We start from the raw sequence: 22,213 nt of genomic DNA on the forward strand, positions 1-22,213 counted from the left end.
ACATTACAAGCTGATCAGCCCCCCTTGTATCTAATGATGGGTACACATTTTAGCGGTTCCTGCGGTAGCCAATATAGTTAACTATTTAGTATTCACTCTAGGAGTTTTTTTTAGGACAGGGTGCTGACCACCAGGCAGGGCATTTTTTCAATCAGGAGGGCACATTTTATATTATAAATTTGGTACTTGTGTATTATCAGGGCGCCCATCGCGTCGCATAATTAAGGTACGCAATGGGACCGATTTGAGGCTTTCCCCGTGATGAGTGTACAATTTTAGGTACTTGTTTCCAAGCACGGCAACACCGATTTGCATCGGGGTGGTCGTGACGGAAAAATCGCGTCGGTCGCATCGCATGCGACCAAATCGCATGCGATGCGACCGACCCGATTTTTTAATTGAATCAAATGTGAATAGGGTCCCTGGGACCCTATTTTACATTGGATTCAATGTAAAATATTCCCTAGACCCCCAATTTTACACCCTCAACGCCACCCCATGATTGACACCAACCCGAAGCGTGGTGAGCGCAGAGAGCCCGCGAGGGGCGGCGGTGCGCGTCCTCCGACCTTTTCATACCCCTACTATCCATGTCGGCGTGGAGTTGAGAATATAAAGTGTGGCGAGCGGACGCGTATAACTTCACAGGTATACGCGTCCCCTCGCGGGGCTCGCCACGCTTCGGGCTCGGTGGCTCGTTGCGCTCGCCACACTTTATATTCTCAACTCCACGCCGACGTGGATAGTAGGGGTATGAAAAGGTCGGAGGACGTGCACCGCCGCCCCTCGCGGGCTCGCTACGCTCGCCACGCTTCGGGTTCGCGTCAATTGTGGGGTGACGATGGGGCCATATACAATGTGAAATGGGTCATATTGGCCCATTTCACATTGTTTCCTATGTGAAATGGACTTAATCAAGTCCATCTCATCTTGTGCCATTATAATGGCACAAGACCGACGCGATGCTCCCGATTTCAATGTTAAAAAATATTTTAACATTGAAGCCTATGGCAAAATCGGGGGCATCGCGTCGGGGGCAATGTTAATGGCCGCGACCGACGCGATGCCCGCGATTTTGCCTTTGCCGGCAAAATGGTCCTGATTTCAAAGGAAATCGGGTCCATCGCGGGCATCGTGTACCTTAACTTTAAGGTACACGATGCCCGCGATTGTGGCCGTGCTAGAAAACAAGTACCCAATTTTAATATTGCGTCGCATCGCATGCCATTATAATTAAGTTAAATGCCCCCCCCCCCCCCCCCATTGTGAACGACAACCCACTATCAACGCCAACCCGAAGCGGGGCGAGCGGCGGCGGTACGTGTCCTCCGACCTTTTCATACCCCCACTATCCACAACGGCGAGGGGACGCGCATTACTTCACAAGTATTACGTGTCCCCTCGCGGGGCGTGCTGTGCTTGCCACTGTAAAAAAACAACTCCACGCCGATGTAGATAGTGGGGGTATGAAAAGGTCGGAGGACCGCTGCCCGTCGTAATGATGACACACATTGTAATAATACCTCTTACACCGTAATACCCATTACACATGATGGCACACACCGAAAGATCTCAGCGTCATGTCAGCGCGGTGGATGGCAGTGTAATGGTGCACAGTTCCACACACAAAAATTGCACCCGCTCAAAAGAAGCTTAAAGGGAACACACACACACACACACACACACACACACACACATATATATATATATATACAGTACACTTACCCCCCCGGGTGAGGAAGGATTCGAGACCGGCACTCGTTGATGAAGAAAAGTGTTGCTTTGTTCCATAAGTACAGCGGGTAACAACAGAGGTCCCTCTGTTGTTACCCGCTGTACTTATGGAATAAAGCAACACTGTTCTTCATCAACGAGTGCCGGTCTCGAATCCTTCCTCACCCGGGGGGTAAGTGTACTGTATCAATAATTTATGGACCTGGCACGGGGACTTTATTATACATTGTGGTTGTGCCGCCCTGCTACCCCCATATCTATATATATATATATATATATATATATATATATATATATATATATATATATATATATATATATATATATATATAATGTGGGGAACACTAACTGTCTCCTAAGGTGGCAAGCAGATGAAAAGTCTGTAGAATGGGTGCGCTAACTTGTACGTTACACAGATTTAGGGGGTATTCAATCCCGGGTCACGACTGTCGATCTGGCCCAACAGCCGTGACCCTGGCATGTTTTCATTTTGTTCGACCGCAGATCAGCAGGCGCCATTCAATGTCCCACTTCGCAATCGTCGAAAAGGAGGCGTGTCTGCGTAAACGTCCGAAATCGACAAAACATTCCCGACTGCTTTTAAAGTCGGGCCCATTCTGTCGATCTGCCTCTTCAATGCTGTCGGGAAAGACAGCATTGAATAGGCATTCACCACTATTTCCCCCATCATAAATAGATTGAATACCCCCTTAGCCACATTTGAATAGAGCTGTGATTTTCAACCTTTTTACTTTGCGGCACACTAAATACGATTTTAAAATTGCCAAGGCACACCATGAGATCCCCACAGGGCAAAACACATTGACCCCCACAGGAAAAAAAAAAAAACCTATTGGCCCCCATATAAAAAACAAACACACTGATAACAAAATAAAATTCATTGGCCCTTTACATGAAAAGAAGAGACTGGTAAATGACAGTTGAACTGGTGGTGGCTGTAAACTGGTTTGGGCATCTCTGGATCTGGGGGCACACTTGAGAACAGCTCAAGGCACACTAGTGTGCCACGGCACAGTGGTTGAAAAACACTGGAATAGAGTAATGGTCGAGATCCAGTTTAAAAATCCACATGGTTAGAAAGTAGACACAAGCAAAAGGTGGACTTGTGAAAAGGTTAAATTAGTATTTGGTGATTTAAAAAAGAAAACCCTTTTCTATACATTGCTATCCACGTAGACTTCGATTAGGAGCGATAAAGTAGCCTGAAGCATGCAAAGTGAAGCGGGACACTACTTGGGAGTCCACTTGCTCAGGTGTCGACATAGAAGCAATAAAGTGAAAAACTCATGTTGACTTTTTCACGTGTTGAACTTTTGTCACACTCAACATTTTGGTGTTGACCTAATATACCGCTCCAGTAATGGACGCCAAAAAACTATTTAATAGTTCAGTCAGATGCCCATTACTTTCTGGCGCACACACACTAACAACTGAATTGCCCCCTTAAAGACATCTTGGCCTTAACCCCTTCCCGACATTTGACGTACATTTACGTCATGGTCGGGATGTACTTCCCGACACATGACGTAAATGTACGTCATGACTTTAAAGTGTCACCGCGTCTAGAGACGCGGTGACAGAGGGACGATGTCTGCTGTCCCTGACAGCAGACATCTTCCCTCATTGCCCAGGGGGGGCAGCGATGCCCCCCCCGATCGGCGATCGTTGCAATTGGCTGTTCAAATGTGAACAGCCAATTGCAGCGTTTACTGTGTTATGTATATAATTTTGACTCTGCTGCCCCCTAGTGTCCAAAAAAAATAAAAGAAAGTTGAAATAATGAATGAAACATAAAGTTTACATATGGTCTATGTTAGTTCTGAACTATTTTGAGTGGTATGATTATTTGTCTCACAAGCAGAAAATTTAACATTTTGCAAATTGCAAAATGTTCAATTTTTTTACGACATTTTGGTATTTTTCACAAAAAAAAAAAGACTGTATCGACCAAAATTTACCACTAACTTAAAGTACAATGTGTCACGAGAAAACACTCTCAAAATCACTGGGATAAGTAAAAGCAAAAAAAAGTTATCCCCACTTAAGTGATACATGTCAGATTTGAAAAAAAGGCCTCTGTCAGGAAGGCAAAAACAGGCTGCGTCGGTAAGGGGTTAAAGTCAACTAAAGCCCTATACACATTAAACGAGTCTCCACCGACGGCAATATTGTACACAAAAAGAAAACTCTAGGGTGTATGGGGCTTAAGATAGTATAGGATACTGTATATAAGGGTGACTTTATTATCCTAGTGTCCACCTACACTTACCATCCACCCACCAACATATTTTTTTACTTAGAATGTTGCTAAAAAGTTTCCCTTGATTAGGGTGAATAACAGTATTGAATATGTAGAATCGTTCTTTTCTTGTTTAGTTAATAACAGGCATTTTATGAGCCAAGAGAAAGCATACTGTATTGTGGATCACTAGGGTTCGTGCTGACAAGACCGTTTCACATAAACCTAGACAATGATTTTATAAGAAGTATAGAGAATTGGGTTAATTAGCTGCTAATGTAAGTCATTAGAAATCACTGTCCTGTGTTTGGCCCTTTAGCACTGAGGTATATACTTGTCACTGAAGTAATTGAATTCTGATATCCCAGTTGAAAATGAATCATTTAACCTACATTTACAGTACATGTCCTCATTACTTTCCAATCACCATTTGAGCATTAACTCAGCGAATATATTGAGGATATTCCTGTGCAGTTATACTAAGAACATGTAAACATATTATTAAACACATTATATTGTTGGCCTGTATTCCAAAGGGCTATTAGGCAATTACAACTAAACAAGAAGCTGATCTGCCAAGCATGTTGTGTTATCATGTTAATGTCCTTACTTTGTTGCTTATATTATTCATTTGATGGTACTTGTTGTAATTATCATCAAATTAAATTAATGATTTTGGTATCCGTCACATCTTGATCTGCATATGGATCCTCTAGATCCCAAACTTGGTCCTCAAGGAGCACTAAGGGTGGATACACACTAGAATTACATCAGAATGGTTTGCTGTATTGGGACGACAAATTGTCTACGTCATCTAGTGTGTACACTCAATTGCGCGTTCCTGCAGGGCGCATGCAACACGTTTTGGTCTACTGTGCTGAACGAACAGAGCAATTAGTATTGCATGTATCATTACGTTGTTTGTTACATCACTTAGGCCCTTATTCTGATTGAGTCGGATGGCCGATGTATTGTGTTTGCCCATGTGCAGAGGTGTTTCTGCACATGTGCGAATGCCTTGCACGTTCGGACACGGCGTGAATTCCGTGCAGAAAAGGATCTTATGGAACCATCCGATCAGGGGGTAGCGAGGGTCGTGATGGCTGTTTGGGCTCATTACCATATGCGTATGCCCCGCGTTTCATGGGTGTTCTCTTGAAAACGCTGGGCGCACGTATAGTAATCCGGCTGTGACGCACGTGTGGGTGGTGGACAGCTGACATAGCCGGATGTCAGCTGCCTGCCCATATCCCTGCTTTCACACAGAAAAATGCCCGAGTGGTCTGGAGCACTCGGCGGTCCATTCGCTCGGCGTCTTACCGCATTCGGCCGGTGTGAGCGATCCGTACAGCAGGCGGGGCTAAGAACACTCAGTGGATGTCTGAAATACGCATCCGTCCGAGTCAACTAGAATAAGGGCCTTAGTGTGTATGGCCAGTCTTGCATGCTCTGGGCCAGTGGTGATCTAACCCCAACATTGATATGATTCACTGTGTTTCTAAAGAGCACCCACTACAACAGGGGTGGCCAAACTGGTCCTACCAACAGTCCATGTTTTCCAGACAACCTAGCTTGTGTACAAGTGGAAGCCATTACCAACTGTCACATTTTCTAACATGTGCTGCATTCATTCCTAATTGACACATTCTGCAGATCAACAGGTAGTCTGGAATACATGAGCTGTTGGTAGATCGTTATCCCAAGGACTGGTTTGGCCACCCTTCCAATATTAACTTTATTTGCCATTTCCATGTAAATCGTTTTGAGTATACCCGATTGCATGGTCTAGCAGTCACAAGCGTCATCTTTTGGTTGGCTATTGATCAATTTAAAAATATTGCTAACAATACCATGTTGCCAACTGTAGTTTGGCATGCTAGATTGCACAGTTATCCCCAGTATTGTACAAGTGTATATGCACGTACCACCGAAGGTTCCTGTCATCTGTCTTGTTGGTGACCCGGAAAAAGTGAGCTGTTGGTGCTTCTTGATGATGATGATGATAATAATGATGTGTGTATGTATGATGAATCTAGTCAGGGGCTCTGTAAGTGGTCTAAGCCTCTCCCCGTGCCAACCTAATCCTCCGTGCTTCCAGTCTAACCCTTCCTGCTTGCGCCTAATTCCCGTACCTCACTGCCTAAATCTAACCCCCCACCCCTCTCTCGCAGCCTAACCATAAATTCATCCCTATTGCCTAAACCTAGCGCCTCCTCTTCCCAGCCTGATTCTAAAGGTGCCCACACACGCACCGATCCCGGCGTGCGTTGTGGGCTTAACTAGCACACACAGCATCGCATCGTATGCCTTGTGCATACGATGTGCATGCGATGCGATGCTAGAAAAAGCTAGTACAAAAAGTATGTGCAGCACCTACTTTTGTACTGTGCGATGAGGTGCCGTGGGAGCGCGCACCCCATCGTATAGCATTGCACCGCCGGGATCGGTGCGTGTGTGGGCACCTTAACCCACCCAGGCATACTTACTGTACGTTTAGTATCCTCATCCATGTTAATGTTACCGTGCCAGTGATCTGATGGCAGTCAGGATTCCGGCAGTCGGACGCCGGGGTTAAAACTGCATCCTTATATATGTATATGGTTTATATTTGTTTGTATTTTAATGGTAATGGTCAATTATTATATCTCATTATTTAACACTTTACTCATTTGCCGGACTTTTTGCTTCAGAAAATTCTACAACTGCTACCTGAAAGGATTTTCTACCGCTGGCAGTACCATAGTATAGGTAAGGATACTGCTTTACATAACTTAAAATACAGCTAATACTTTAAATCTTGTAATCCAATTTATCTTTCAAAAATAGACTCATCTTTTTATTGAACTTCGGCATGTTTATTTTATATTTATAGTACAAAAAGAGCTTTAAACATTCACAGGTGTATTGTCGGTTATTAGAGCCTATGGGGGGTTGTTCAATGTGTGTCGATTGTTTCCATAATTACCAAACAGTAGTGATCTATATCCAATAGTTCATGAATAAATCTTCTTTGAAACAAGGGACAGGCAATAAATATCTGAAACCTACAGTGTAGTACTCATCTAGCCCAGGCATTGGCAACCTGTGGCTCTCCAGCTGTTGTGAAACTACAAGTCCCAGCATGCCCTGCCACAGTTTTACCACTCCCTAATAGCAAACCTGTGGCAAGGCATGTTGGGACTTGTAGTTTCATAAACGGCTGGAGAGCCACAGATTGTCTACGTCTGATCTTGCCTCGATGTGCCTGTTTTAAGTTAGCAGCCATAGCACCTGAAGCACGTGACCCATGCGAGGGGATGCGGTACACTGATACGGTGTCAACTAATGTCGACATATCGACACAAAAGGGGGGGGAAATCACATCGACCTTTTGACTGTCAACCTTCCCATTGTCGACCTAAAGATTGTGTTGACTTCCGACCCTGTCAACCTTTAGCGGCCGACCTCATGTATGTTGACCTTATAACCCATACCCAGGTGCACTTGGGCTGTGCACTAATGCTTTGACAAGGTGAATTTAGTTCTAATAAAAGTTGTAGGTTATTTTTCCTTTCCAGAAGGGAAGATTTGGCTTTAGTCCATGAGAAATTGACCTATTACTACAGGTCACTTACTGCCGGGACAACTTGTTTTAGGAGAAATCTATTTCACAGTATAATTGATATAGCGTATTTTACAAAGTGCATCCTACAGACTCCTGCCCGAATCACGGAGAGTTTGAAGTGAGAAGGGTTCACGCGAGTAGAACCGGCTCGTTGTGTCTTCCAGCTTTGTGCTGAACGTGCACCAATGTATCTGTGTAAATAATGGCTGGAAGTGGAAGGTCAGGGGAGATGTCGTGTTTTAGGGAAGACTCTTCTGACTTCTTGAAAGCTTCTTCCTTCCTCTGCACATTCTTTCATTATCATTTCAGTACAAAGCCGGCAGGTCTTGGCCCCATAAATCTCTAATGATGTTAGGATACAGACATGCTTTTCTGTTTTCCCGATTTATTTCAAAAGATTTTCTCATTACACCTCCCATTGCAGTTAGAACCTTCTTATGTCTTCAAATGTATTTTTATTTTTTTAACTTAGAATATTATTTGTGATTTCAAATATTGTGTTGGTGAAGTTTTTGTTGGTATTTTCCAGGTTCAGTTTTAAAGAAGCTTTTACACACTGGAAATTCTACTAAGGTACGTCTCGTACATAATACATGTTGGCATCCAGGATAGGCTGCGTCTCCCATTCTGCTCTATTTTCCTGCCTATTTACTTTTGTAAATATTATGAGTCTATAAACTTTATATTGTGCAATCTGGCTCAATACCAAGCCTCTTATTAAATGATTTTTTGGCAAATTCCAAATATCTAAATTTGCTGATAAAATACTTTTGGCTAACCCCACTCTGCCACTAATGCTGCCTTCCCACTGCCAAACCTGCTCTGACCCGTTGTTTTTTTTTAAATGTTTCTTTACCCAGGTCAGAGCAAGATTAACCCTATTCACACTGCATGTTGTAAACAATATATTACTTGTTATTTACAGTTTTTGTACCTTTCACATTGCACCCATTGTTAAAGGTACACGGTAATTAACCAGTAATATACCATGCAGTAGACAGTACCTAGTAACACTCCCTCCCTCCCCTGCCTCCCTCCGTAGGCACTGTGCTCAGGCGGAGGAAGCAGGTCCATTAGAAGAGTGTGATTTCATCAGCGGGGTCCCTGCTGCAAATGGGAACTAGCGGGCCACTCATTACATATGTACATATTAATGAGCCGCTCATTACATATGTGCATATGAATGAGTCGCTCATTACATATGTACATATGAATGAGTCACTCATTACATATGTGCATATGTAATTAGCAGCCCGCTAGTTCCCATTTGCATCCTGCTTCCTCCACCTGAGCGCAGACTGCGCTGCCCGGATCCCCAGGATTGCTGCCAGGTACCAGCGGAGGGGGGGAGCAGGGGTACCAGGGGGTGGGGAGAGACTGGGTACCAGCTGCAAGGTACAGGGGACGGTGGGCAGGACAGGTACCAGGGGAGGGGGGAGATCAGTGTGGGATACCGTTTAAAACCCTTTCCCACTGTCAAAAAAACACGTCTTAAACGGGTAAAACACTGCTTTTTACCCCTTTAACAAATACCGGTATTTGTTAAATGGGTAAAGCAACCTGGAGCTTTCCCACTGCAGCTCTACCCATTTAAAAGGGCTAAAAAAATGTCAAATTACCGTTTAAGAGCTGCAGTGGGAAAGGGGTATAATATACTGGTTACAACATGCAATGTGAAAGGGGTTTTACTGGCTTTTGACCCGTTTTGTGAAACGTTTACAAAAATGGGTTGAAAGCAGGGTTGCAATGTGAAATCAGTATAACAATCAGGATACATTCCTTCCGCACCTCTCTCCATTGGCTACATCAGGAGGGATGTGACCAGAGAGAGCCACTGATCTGTCCAATCAGGGCATGTGATAATTAATGGCACCACATGGCTTTACTCCAGGCTGTCAACACAGCAACAAGATGTGTTGGCTAGAGGCAATTCTCTAGTGACCTGAATGGATTTCCTGGTATTCCACCTGCACAGTTCTGGCTTGGTGGATTTCGAAAAGCTAATTATTACCTTACATTAACCCTTAACTGGGCAATTTAAATGATGCCAATACAGAGTTTATGGAAACAGTGTTGTACACATTACAATCACAAGGAAGTCAGGTTGCATATATATTGTGAAAAATGCAATATAATGAGACCCTGCACTTCAGTTGGGTGCAGCTGGGTGCCTGCAGTAATCACCACCTGCCGAAAACATAAAGACAAAAATACAATGGCACCTGCACCCCCTTATTGGAGTCTGGGGGGGGGGGGGGGGGGCATGATCACATCCCATCCTTAATTCAGTTAAAACACATTCCAATACATATATCATCATTATAAATCCATGACAACATGTTAAAACATTGATCCGCATACACTAATTCATAAAGCTGTAATCGGTACTTGTGTAGTTTCACGGCGCCAGCATGGCCACGCGCTACTTCCGGGTTCTGCGCTCGGCAAACTTTCAAAAATAAACTAAATAAACTCCATGCCAACGTGGATAGTTCATACCACCACTATCCACGTTGGCATGGAGTTGATTTTAGATAGCGTGGCGAGCCACCGAGCCCTGCAAGGGGACTCAGACGCACGGCCATGCTGGCACCGTGAAACTACACAAGTACCCTGTAATCAAAACCTTTTCTATCCCCACACTTGTGGGCTTGCTTAAAAAGGTCCACAACCACCCAGAGAAATCCTGTAAGAGGCCGTGGGTCTAATTCCGGCCTCCGTGTAAAACCGATTTGTTATACAGAGGCCGGAAGCAACGTGCAGAGCTGGTGCTGGAGAGCGACTGCAGGACTGGAGATACAGAAGGAGGGTGTTGGGACATACAGGGGGGAATTTACTAAGATGTGAGTTCTGGTCGCTCAGCACACACAAACACACATACATCAAGCTGTCAGCACCACTGTTATCTGGTAAGAGAACACTGGTGATGACTAGATTTATGATCCCTGCTCATTCTTATTCTACCGACAATAGCGACGCACGGGGCTGCGCAGCGCTATGGCCCCTACACGCACATCGATGTAGGGTCATTTTGTAAGCGATCTAGTCAGATCGCTTAGAAAATGGCTAAAAATCATAATGTAGGCGCCATAAGTCAATGCATTAACTAAATGTATTGCTGGAAAGCATCAGACCAAAGTTGAGAGCTTGAGTAAACCTTTTCCATTATCTACTATCATCTGCCATCATCCCGCACAACAAATATATTCTGCATATGAGCTCTTGCAACAATGTTGGGGGCAAAAGTGATCAACATATTTTCTGTGAAAATACTTTAGAAAGTTGCATCGAGTTGTTAAATGTTCTATTGAATGCTGCATTTATATGCAAAGCTTTAGTGAATAGCTGTGATAGAGTGTGTTGCTATAGACTGTAGTAATGCTCTTTAATGTGATACTCCGGATTCTGTTACTGACTGTCTGTCACCATGCACCTTGTAGCTGTCACCGCCCTTCCCCTTTCGACAGTGACATCACCTAAAGAAAATGTCACTTTTGTTCTATTACCATTTCTCCTCCCTTCCTTTATGTGCAGCTGTAACGGCCTTAAAGGGGAAATGTGTGGTTCTTTTTTCCATGTCTGAAAATAAATTGTCCTGATTTATTTTATGCTACTGTATGTGTGTCTACTATGGCGGCATTGTGTAAGGGTCCTACGTGCCACTGATGATGAACACCTACATACACATCCCATGTAGCAGACAGGCGATGTAGAGGGTGCACTGCCTCTTAGTAGGGTAGTAAATCTTTAGCTATGTTAATGCCCCTTTATCTTTCTCTGTTTTAACAGTGGTCACGAATAAATGGCAATAACCGTTTTCCAACATATAATGCCCCTTTCAGACCGCACTTTTTATCCGTTATTTTTCCGTTTTTTTTTTACCATTTTAAAATGGTAATTTGTGCAGTCTGAAAGGTGCAGAGTGAATTTACCGGTTCTATTTCTAAACAGTAATAAAGCAGGGTCCTACCCGTTTCAGACCTGTTTTTTTTTATCCACTGTTTTCTATGGTTTAAAACGGGTTCAGTGTTGTGAAGGAACAGAAACTGCATTGAATTACAGTTTAAAGACATGCGGTGTGAAAGGGGTTTTAGCTGGCAGACCCGTTTTTAGAAACGTTTTAAAATACCTGGTCAAAGCCAGTTTTGTGGTCTGAAAGCAGCATTAGATTTTTGTATGCCCGTACAGTTTCAGTAGTATTTGTAGATATTTGAATTCACCACTCTTGGGAATAACACTTGGCATAATACTTGTTATTGCCACAATGAGGGTAGATGTTTATGTGCTGACTTATGTTATTTCACTAGATATCTTGAATAGAATTGAGTCACAAAATGTACAGTGCATCTGGAAAGTATTCACAGCGCTTTACATTTTTATTATGTTGCAGCCTTATTTCAAAACGGAAGAATTTTTTTTCCCCGTGAACATTTTATACACAATACCCCATAACGACGACCTGAAAAAGATATATTTTTAGATATTTTTGCTAATTTATTCAAAATAAAAAACTAAGAAATTACATGTACATAGGTATTCGCAGCCTTTTATCAATACTTTGCTGGTGCACCTTTGGCAGCAATTAAGGCCTAAGGCCTCAATCATTTTTAAATATATATATTTTTGGTACTTGTTTCCTAGCACGGCCACAATCGCGGCCATCGGGGGTAATTTTTAGTGGCCTGCGACGCGAACGACGCGATGCCCCCGATTTTTCCATTGAAAATAGTTAAAAATCGGGTCGGTCGCGTCGTGTGCACATAAAAATGCTTAAATGGTCCAGACGCGATGCCCCCGATTTCCCCATAGGGAACAATGTTAAATGCCTCAATTTACCCGCGATGACCACGATTTCCCATAGGAAACAATGTTAAATGGATCAATTTACCCGAATCAGCATAGGGAAGAATGGTAAATGGGCCAGAAACCCCAAAAAAACACACAGAGCAGTGGAATGTCCCCCCAAAAGTAGTTGACGCCACCCCGCCATCAACGTGAACCCGAAGCGTGGCGAGCGCAGCGAGCCCGCGAGGGTCGGCGGTACGCGTCCTCCGACCTTTTCATGCCCTACTATCCACTAGGGCGTGGAGTGAGAATAGAATAGTGTGGCGAGCGCAGCGAGCCACCGAGCCCGAAGCGTGGCGAGCGGACGCGGATACCTTCACAGGTAAACGCGTCCCTTCGCGGGCTTCCCAGGTGTCCGCGTCGCCATGGACACCTGGGAAGCCCGCGAGGGGACGCGTATAACTGTGAAGGTATCCGCGTCCCCTCGCGGGGCTCGCCACGCTTCGGGCTCGGTGGCTCGCTGCGCTCGCCACACTATTCTATTCTCACTCCACGCCCTAGTGGAAGGTAGGGCATGAAAAGGTCGGAGGACGCGTACCGCCGCCCCTCGCGGGCTCGCTGCGCTCGCCACGCTTCGGGTTCACGTTGATGGCGGGGTGGCGTCAACTACTTTTGGGGGGACATTGCAATGTGCAGGGGTGTTTTTGGCCCATTTACTATTGTTCCTATGATAATTTGGCTAAATTGAGCCATTTCACATTGTTTCCTATGGGAAATCGTGGTCATCGCGGGTAAATTGAGGCATTTAACATTGTTCTCTATGGGGAAATCGCGGGCATCGCGTCTGGCCCATCGCACCCGATTTTTTAGCGGCCGCGATGGCCCCGATTTTACCCCCGATGACCGCGATTAAGATCGTTGTGGCCGTGCTAGGAAACAAGTACCATATTTTTTAACAGTTTCTTATATAGCGCAGCATATTCTGTTGTGCTTTGCAATAGGAATATGATACAACAAGCTTGGCACACCTATCTTTGGCCAGTTTCCCCCATTCCTTTTTTCAGCACCTCTCAATCAGGATGGACCGGAAGCGCCGGTGCTCAACCATTTTCTGACCTTTCCAGAGATGTTTAATTAGATTAAAGTCTGGGCCACTCAAGGACATATACAGAGTTGTCCTGGAGCCACTCCTTTGATATCTTGGCTGTGTGCTTAGGGTCGTTGTCCTGCTGAAAGATGAACCATCGCCCCAGTCAAGAGCGCTCTGGAGCATGTGTTCATCCAGGATGTCTCTGTACATTGCTGCATTCATCTTTCCCTCTATCCTGGCAAGTCTTCCAGTTTCTGCCGCTGAAAAACATCCCCACAGCATGCTGCTGCCACCACCATGTATATAGACAGGTGTGCACTTTCCAAATCTTGTCCTATCCACTGAAGTTACCGCAGGTGGACTCCAATTAAGCCTTAAGAACATCTAAAGGATGATCAGGGGAAACAGGATGCACCTGAGCTCAAGTTTTAGCTTCATGGCAAAGGCTGTTAATACTTATGTACTGTGCATGTAATTTCTTAGTTTTATATGTTTAATAAATTTGCAAAAATCTCCCAAAAACAATTTTTTTTCTTCACATTATGGGGTATTGCGTGTAAGATTTTGACGGAAAAATATTCATTTATTCTATTTTGTAATAAGGCTGTAACATTACAAAATGTGGAAAAAGTGAAGCGCTGTGAATACTTTCAGGATGCACTGTAATTAGTGAATGTCTATTTTGCACTAGTTAATAGTTAATAATTGAATGTGACACTTGTGCTGTATAATATATTTGGCACTAGCTCCCACAGATCACAGGCTCTTAAAATAGGGCAATAGCATTTTTGACATGCGTACTCTAACTTTGTCTGTTGCTGGAAAGCTGCATTTGAATTATTTTTTGCATTTGGAATGACTTATTACTGCATTTGTAGCTAAAACAAGGTCTTGGGTCAGCTTAATCTTATATGTAAGCTGATTTCAGGCTGCGATTCTGGAATCACCACTCCTTGTGTTGCATGTGCTATCATCCTGCTTAACGCTCTCGCGCTCCTGCATGACTAGTCTCTTGCATCATGCTCTTGACGCACTCGTCCTTTTTAAATGAAAATGTCTTTCATCCTTTAGATACGTTGTGAAGGAATGCGGCTGTTTCTTCTCTGGCTTCAAGCACTGCAGACAAATTACGGAGAGGAGCAGGCGCTCATATTTGCATGTCTTGTTCCCGGCTTTCCTGCCGTCATATCATCATCTCGAGGTCCTTGCACACTGGATACCCTCATAAACCCTACTTACAATTTACCCGATGGTTAGTGATAGTGCTTTTATCTGGATCGCCTGTTTGGTACCATACAGTAATCGGCCTCATTGTGTTCTACCCTTGCCTAACAGAACGTGCTAATTGAATTAACTGTGAAGACCAACTCTTCCAGGCATTAGATGTCTGTAAGTGCTACGTGGTCGGGATTCATGCTGATAGAATATCGTATCTCTCAGCTTAAACCTGCAATTGGTGTTCTCACAAGTTCCCAGGGGTAGGAAAGGAAATGCTGCATTGTGTATACACTTCAGAAATTGTGCATGATTTGACAACTAGATAAAAAGCAGGCATGTCCAAACGATGGCCCTCCAGCTGTTGTGAAACTACAAGTTTCATCATGCCTTACCAGTTTTGATATTAGGGAACGCTAAAACTATAGCAAGGCATGATGGGACTTGTAGTTTCACAACAGCTGTAGGGCCATAGTTTGGACATGCCTGCTATAAAGGCTCTTCACTGCTGCAGAAAAGCCAAACGCAGGCTGCGGTTCCACTTACACGCTCATCTCTGCAGAACATTCAATAAAAGTATAATATAGAAGAGCCATATAACCACTGGGCAAGGATTACGTGCACATTTGTGTGGCACTTAAATATTGTCACTCGACGGTTCTCAAAGCTTAACAATACTCATTGTTGTGTTTAACAATCATTTACAAGGCTGCTTCCAGATACACGTTATCGTCTGCTCTAATGCTGCTGTGCTTATTGTTATTTCAGGGAAAGTTTATCCTGAAGAGATAACACCACTTTTGCCGGCTGTGTCTGGTGAAAAAAACCCTGATGATCCAAGCTGCTTTTTCTTACAAATGTTGTTGAAATACATGGTCATCCAGGTAGGGGTGCACCTTTTCTTGTGTTTGGCTGCATGTGCTTTTGGTTACAGTCGAACATGTCTGAGATCTATTTAAAAATGTTACATTTTGTTCAGGTGCTGTTGTAAGAACGCTATCATGTGCAAAGTACAGATTATCTGTACTTTACACACGCGCAGGTCCAGTCCTGTATGTTGGAAGCAAAACAGCAGCAGACTGTCACTGATTGACAGTCTGCTGCTATTCTGTCTGCAAGTAGGGGATGACAATGGCATGTCGTCCATATTTAGGGGGTGGGATAAGGTCAGGCAACTCTGTCGTAGGACTGAGAGATCCTGGCCTCTGGAACAAGCAGCTTGTGTGGCCCCATATGTGCCATAAACTGCCTGCTGGTGGGAGAGGGAACCGGTGCTGTATCCTAGGACGCAGCTCAAATCCACTACTAGTGCTTGTAATAGACACCTCCTAGTGCATTACCATACAGTAATGCACAGCTTTTTCCAAGGAAGCGCTAGTGACCACATCTGAATAAGCTTATAGTATCAAAAATTAGAAACTTAATAATAAACCCACTCATTCTAGTATACTGGTTATTTAATGTCAACTAGTGCACTGGTTATTTAATCTTAACTAGTATACTGTGTGTTTAATCTATGCTGGTATGCTGTGAATAAACTGGTCTAGATTAAATACAATCTAGACTAGTGTACAGTGTGTTTAATCTATGCTGGTGTACTGTGTGTTTAATCTAGACTAGTGTACTGTGTGTTTAATCTAGACTAGTGTACTGTGTGTTTAATGTCGACTAGTGTACTGTGTGTTTAATCTAGACTAGTGTACTGTGTGTTTAACCTAAAATATGTGTACTGTGTGTTTAATGTCGACTAGTGTACTGTGTGTTTAATCTAGACTAGTGTACTGTGTGTTTAATCTAGACTAGTGTACTGTGTGTTTAACCTAGACTAGTGTACTGTGTGTTTATTGTATTCTAGTGTACTGTGTGTTTAATGTCGACTAGTGTACTGTGTGTTTAATCTAGACTAGTGTTCTGTGTGTTTAATCTAGACTAGTGTTCTGCGTGTTTATTGTAGTCTAGTGTACTGTGTGTTTAATGTAGGCTAGTGTACTGTGTGTTTAATGTAGGCTAGTGTACTGTGTATTTAATGTAGTTTAGTCTACTGTGTGTTTAATGTCGACTAGTGTACTGTGTGTTTGATCTAGACTAGTGTACTGGTATACTGTGTGTTTAATGTAGACTGGTGTACTGTGTGTTTAATGTAGACTGGTGTACTGTGTATTTAATGTACACTGGTGTAGTGTGTATTTAATGTAGACTAGTGTACTGTGTATTGAATGTAGTCTAGTGTACTGTGTATTTAATGTAGACTGGTGTACTGTAATGTAGACTAGTGTACCCGCTATTTAAGCATGCTTGCTCATCCACCTTTGAGGCTTGGGCTAGTATGTGATTCTTTAGTGCAGTGGATCTCAACCATGATCTTCAAGGCACACAAACAGTCCAGATTATATAATCAAGCTGACTGAGGTACAAATGAATTCACCTGTGCCTAAGCCTGGATAGCCATAAAACCTGGACTGTTGTTGTACTTTGAGGACCGCGGTTGAGGACCACTGCTTTAATGTTAATGGTACAGTATGGCCACTAGTACACCATCTGAATCCACCATGGAGAGGTATCCTAACCTTGTTTCACAGGGTTGCTCATCTCTGGGAGTGACCTCTTCAGCAACGGTCATCCTACTGCAACCAAGTCCCTGGTCACTCATAATAATTGCCATGCAGCCAGACAGTATAATTCCCTTTAAGATTTATTTGATCACTAGCATTGCGGAATTATAACTTTTTGTTAAGGGGTATTGTAGTAGTAGTAGTAGTAGTAGTAGTAGTAGTAGTATTAGTATTTCTGACAAATTATTTGTTACAATGTCATTATGATGCATATACCCTAATTGCCATTCTATTAGTACTGTATGCACTGTTTCTTCCATTTTGCCGGTTCTGTATTTTTTTGGGTTGATTTTCCATTATTTCTATTTCATTTACAGTATTTTATTTTTAAATATAATCAAACTAAACAAATTGACAATTTTTTTTATTTTTTATTTTTTTATTTGAAGGCTGCACATTTATCTTGGAGGAATAAGGAAAACCAAGACACAGGATTCAAGTTTTTATTTAACTTATTTAGAAAGTATTATCTTCACCACTTGTTTCCTTCATTTACTAAACTGACCAACCTCTATAAACCTGTTCTAGGTGAGCTTATGTTTTTTTTTGTTTATTATACCATGCTATTCTTTTGCCTTATACATGTGTATCTTATATTTTATACTATACGTGTGTCCTGAGTCTGTAAATGCCAGATCATAGGTGCACAGGAATGAAAAGCCAACCTTTTAATATTGCTGTAGTAACACTAAATGTATTTTTGGGTAACTTCCAAGTAAGAGGCTCCAACCAGATTTTTAACTTGAGTTTAGGCATGGATTCTTAGATTGGTTATCTTTATGAGCCTGTAACATTTAGCCTCCAGTTGCCCCGTAAACTCCCCTTTATCCTTCCAGTTTATGGGACCCCTCCATGGAAATCCAGACTCCACATTCGCGTGTCTGTAAATGGTGGGGGCGGGGCCAGCAGGGAATACATCACAGCCGGCCACTGCGGGGTTGTGGGTAGCGGTGGCCGAGCTGCTCTGTGCGCTGACAGGAAGTCACTCTGTTTGCGTGACTGATCATAGGCAAGAGCAGAGACTGGCAGTCAGGGCTCTTCTAAGGCTGGCTCTGTTTACCACACGCTGAGGGAGGTCCGTGTATCAGACCAGCCCTGCTCTGCTCTTCCTGCCCCTATGCCTGTGGTTAGCTGCCTCCGCCACCACACTGCTGGGTCTCTGCACCTACCAGGAAGGTGCAACACAGCCAGGTGAGAGCTGTATCTACTGGGGGAGTGGGGGCTGTATATAATGTGTGTGGGGGGGGGGGGGGGGGGGCTGTATGTGATGTAAAACAGTGGTGTGTGCACTCAACTGCCTGTGATATGATGAGGGGGATATGTATAAGGTAATATAACCAGAGCCATCTTAATACATGGGCTTACTAGGCAGCTGCCCTAGGGCCCCTCAATTCTGCCAGGAAACATTCTCTACCGGCCTGCAGCTCAACAGTTATTGGCTGTAAGTCTGCTAATTGGGTGACTGATAGCTGGTGGAGAGACACTGTGGGAAGTAGGGGCCCCCATGCATTGCTTGGCCTAGGGCCCACAATCCCTTTAAGACGGCCCCGAATATAATGGTGTTTGTGTGTGTGTACGATAATAGCAGTGTGTGTGTGGGCTGTAATATGGGGGGGGGGGGGCGGCTGTGTATAATGTAATATAATGGTGTGTGTAATGTAATATAGTGGTGTGTGTACTGGCTGTAATGTGGGGGAGCTGTGTGTAATGTAATGTAATGGTGTGTGTGTGTGTAATGTAATATAGTGGTGTGTGTTCTGGCTGTAATATGGGGGAGCTGTGTGTAATTTAATAGCAGTTTGTGTACTGACTGTAATATGGGGGGCTGTGGTATTGTAAAAGTGACGTGTACTGGCTGTAATATAGGGGGGCTGCTGTGTGTAATGTAATAGCAGTGTGTGTACTGGCTGTATAACAGGGGGCTATGTATAATGTAATATAATGGTGTGTGTACTTGCTGTAATATGGGGGAACTGTGTGTAATGTAATAGCAGTGTGTGTAATTGCTGTAATATGGGGTGATGTGTGTTATGTAATATAGTGGTGTGTACTGGCTGTAATATGAGGGGAGGGATGTGGGGTGGATGTGTGTAATGCATATTTACCTACCACCCCGCATCCCGCGAAGAGACTCCTGGGTGAATGCAGTGTCTCCCACTGCCAGGAAGCCACATAACTCTACCGGATTCCCCCACTGCCCTATTGCAAATATAAGTCATCTGGATGTTGCATAGTACCCCACTGCCCCGGCCAGAACTAAAGAGGCGGGCCACCGCAGAGTTAGGGGTAGCCCTTACTCTGGCACTGTGTCTGTAGCAGTTCCTCAACCTACAGCAACAGGTTGGGGACCTCTCAGAGTGAGGATTCCGTAACCATGAGCTCGCCTCCTCAAGCCAGCTCTGCCAACTGTGCCACTTTTCACATGCACACACACGTGTATAGGCAGCAAGAGAGGCAGAAGAGTTTTATTTCACATTTTTAGTGCAGAGATACAGGCAGCAACATCCACAACTGAATCAGACCCAGAGTGTTCCAGAGTTTTCTTCTGCCACTACAGGACACACCCCTTAAAGTACGCCCATAGGTGAAGTTAGACTCACCCTCTGGGCGGAGCATGACACACCCTCTCAACAGCATGTTGCATTCTTCTAGCAGCTAAAATCTTCCTGAAACTAGTTTTCATAAGTAGGCAAGTATGGTCTAGTTTTAATGACTCTCATAGTGCATTGCGGAAGGCACAGATGGGAGTGGCATAGAAAAGTTTGCATACAGTGACATAAAATCAAATCCGATTAAGTGCAAATTTCCTTTGTAGCAACATGTGACAGGCTCCAGTACATAAAATATCCAATTTGATCAGGGTATATTGCCATGAAGACATACCATGCCAGGCTACGTCACCACCTTGCACTTAAGGGAATGCAGAGCAGAAGATAAGTAAACAAACCATATTAGAAGATGTAGCCTTGAGTTTATCATCAGTCATTGAACATGACCCACCTTAGTATCTGGGTACCAGATTACATACTGTGTATATAGATGCACTGAACGTTATGCTGTATTTTGCAGATGGGTATCCAAAATATGTGAGTAAAGCTCATCCTCAGTACAAACGGACTTTGTTTATCATTAGTGTTGTGTATACAGTACACGCAAACATGGATATATGTGTAGGGACTTGTCGGTGAAACATAAATGCGAAACATGTAAAATCGTACATTCAAATGTTCTCTGTGATCTGAATCCATTTCTGTCTTTCAGATATTCCAGATGTCAGACCAAAGCCAGTATATGTCACCATAACACGTAACAATGAAAACCTTTATAGCACAAAAATCCCGCACATGGCAGCTAGAGTTGTGTTTATAAAGTGGCTGGTCATGTTCTTTTTGGAAAAGAAATATGTAACATCATCTCAAAGTACTAAAAATGGAGGAGAGATTTTACCAAAACTAATCCAGGTATGAGCTACACTCTGCAACTCTCAGGGCGGTATTCAATGACAAATTACGCTATGTGCACCGAGTCCTGTTTAGAATTCGTTGCACATTTGAAATGTTCACTCCCTGTCACTCTATTCAACGTGGCAACCTGCCAAGCAGGGAGATGTAAGCCTCCATGCCTACCCCAGAATTTGCGCGGGTAGAAGGAGGGCTCCCGGGGACACAAACAGCAGAAGCTGCCCCCCGGAAGAGCTGGCAGGGGACACGGGTAGGGAGCGGCTTTACTGGTCCCGCTCGTGCATGCAATGAGCGGGACCAGTGTGAAGTGAATATTTAATGAGTGGCCCCCAGCCCCCTGCTGGCGAATGAGTAAAACAAAAACAAAACATTTACAAATTAAATATGTATTGAATAAAAATAGCATATCCCTTCAAAGAAAAAAATTCTGATTTTTTTGCCACCAAAAAACCCCCAAAATCCTTTATTTTAAAATATCACTTTCCAGTTCACCTTAAAAAAATGTTAAATGCAAAATGGTGAATCATGGAGCAAATCATGCTGAAAGCAGCTCTCCGTCCTAGCATTGAATACACTCTCGGCGAATCCCAGTGAAAACCCCATTGAAATGCACCAGCGAATTGCAGCAAGCATGAAACAGAGAACTGGCCGGCATTCACAGTCAACATTGAATAGGACGAATCAGATTTTCAAGGAAAAAAATTCACCGCAAGGAATGAAAACAGCCCGATTCGCCCAAAAACTGGTAAATCGGGAGCATTGAATATTGGCCAAGGAGTGAAAACAGCCGGAATCGCCAAAAAAAAATGGTGAATCTGGAGCATTGAATACTGCTCTCTGTGTGTTGTACATGAATAAAATAAAAATAAGAAAATATTATATAAGTTATTAATTGATGCAGTACATCAGCTAATTGGATATGTTTCCACTAGCTATTTTCATCCACTTTTACTTTGGGTCTAAATATGAAAATAAATATTTGGAATGATTAGAAGCATCGCCTCCGACCATTTTGACTGTCTGTATCTACCCAGTTTGTTTTATCCCTATTTCCAATTGTAAAGCACAATGGCCCTTATTCTGATCGGTGCGGCCGGATCCGAATATGCGGCCAGGACCGTGCGTCCTAAACCCCGCCTTCCATACGGATCGCAAACTCCGTCCGTACGCGGTAAGAAGCTGTCCGAACGGACCGCACGTGTATTTCTCATGAATACACCTCCTCCATCTCAGGGAACCTCCCCCATCATTCGATGGTCGCAGAACATCGAATGCAGGGCCGAGTGGTCCGCCAGCTCCCGCACCCTCAGACCACACGGGCATTAACCCGTGCAAAAGCAGGGATCTGGGCGGGCAGCTGACATCCGGCAATGTCATATGTCCGCCCCCTACACGTGCGTCACGGCCGCATTACCATACGTACGCCCAGCGTTTTCATGGGAACACCCATGA

General features: G+C 43.7%; 1 protein-coding gene across 3 annotated transcripts in view; it reads left to right on the forward strand.

Moving 5' to 3' along the window:
• RALGAPA2 (Ral GTPase activating protein catalytic subunit alpha 2) overlaps window positions 1-22,213 on the forward strand; it is a 323,658-nt gene that overhangs the window by 44,701 nt on the left and 256,744 nt on the right. For all 3 annotated transcript variants that reach the window (XM_083175921.1, XM_083175922.1, XM_083175923.1), the window contains exons 4-9: window positions 6,685-6,742; window positions 8,128-8,171; window positions 14,545-14,725; window positions 15,457-15,572; window positions 17,690-17,828; window positions 20,562-20,761. In XM_083175921.1, the coding sequence (XP_083032047.1) occupies window positions 6,685-6,742; window positions 8,128-8,171; window positions 14,545-14,725; window positions 15,457-15,572; window positions 17,690-17,828; window positions 20,562-20,761 (738 nt within the window). The remainder of the gene's footprint in view (window positions 1-6,684; window positions 6,743-8,127; window positions 8,172-14,544; window positions 14,726-15,456; window positions 15,573-17,689; window positions 17,829-20,561; window positions 20,762-22,213) is intronic.

Source organism: Crinia signifera, chromosome 3 (assembly GCF_055691185.1).
Source record: "Crinia signifera chromosome 3, ASM5569118v1, whole genome shotgun sequence".
Lineage (NCBI taxonomy): Eukaryota > Metazoa > Chordata > Amphibia > Anura > Myobatrachidae > Crinia > Crinia signifera.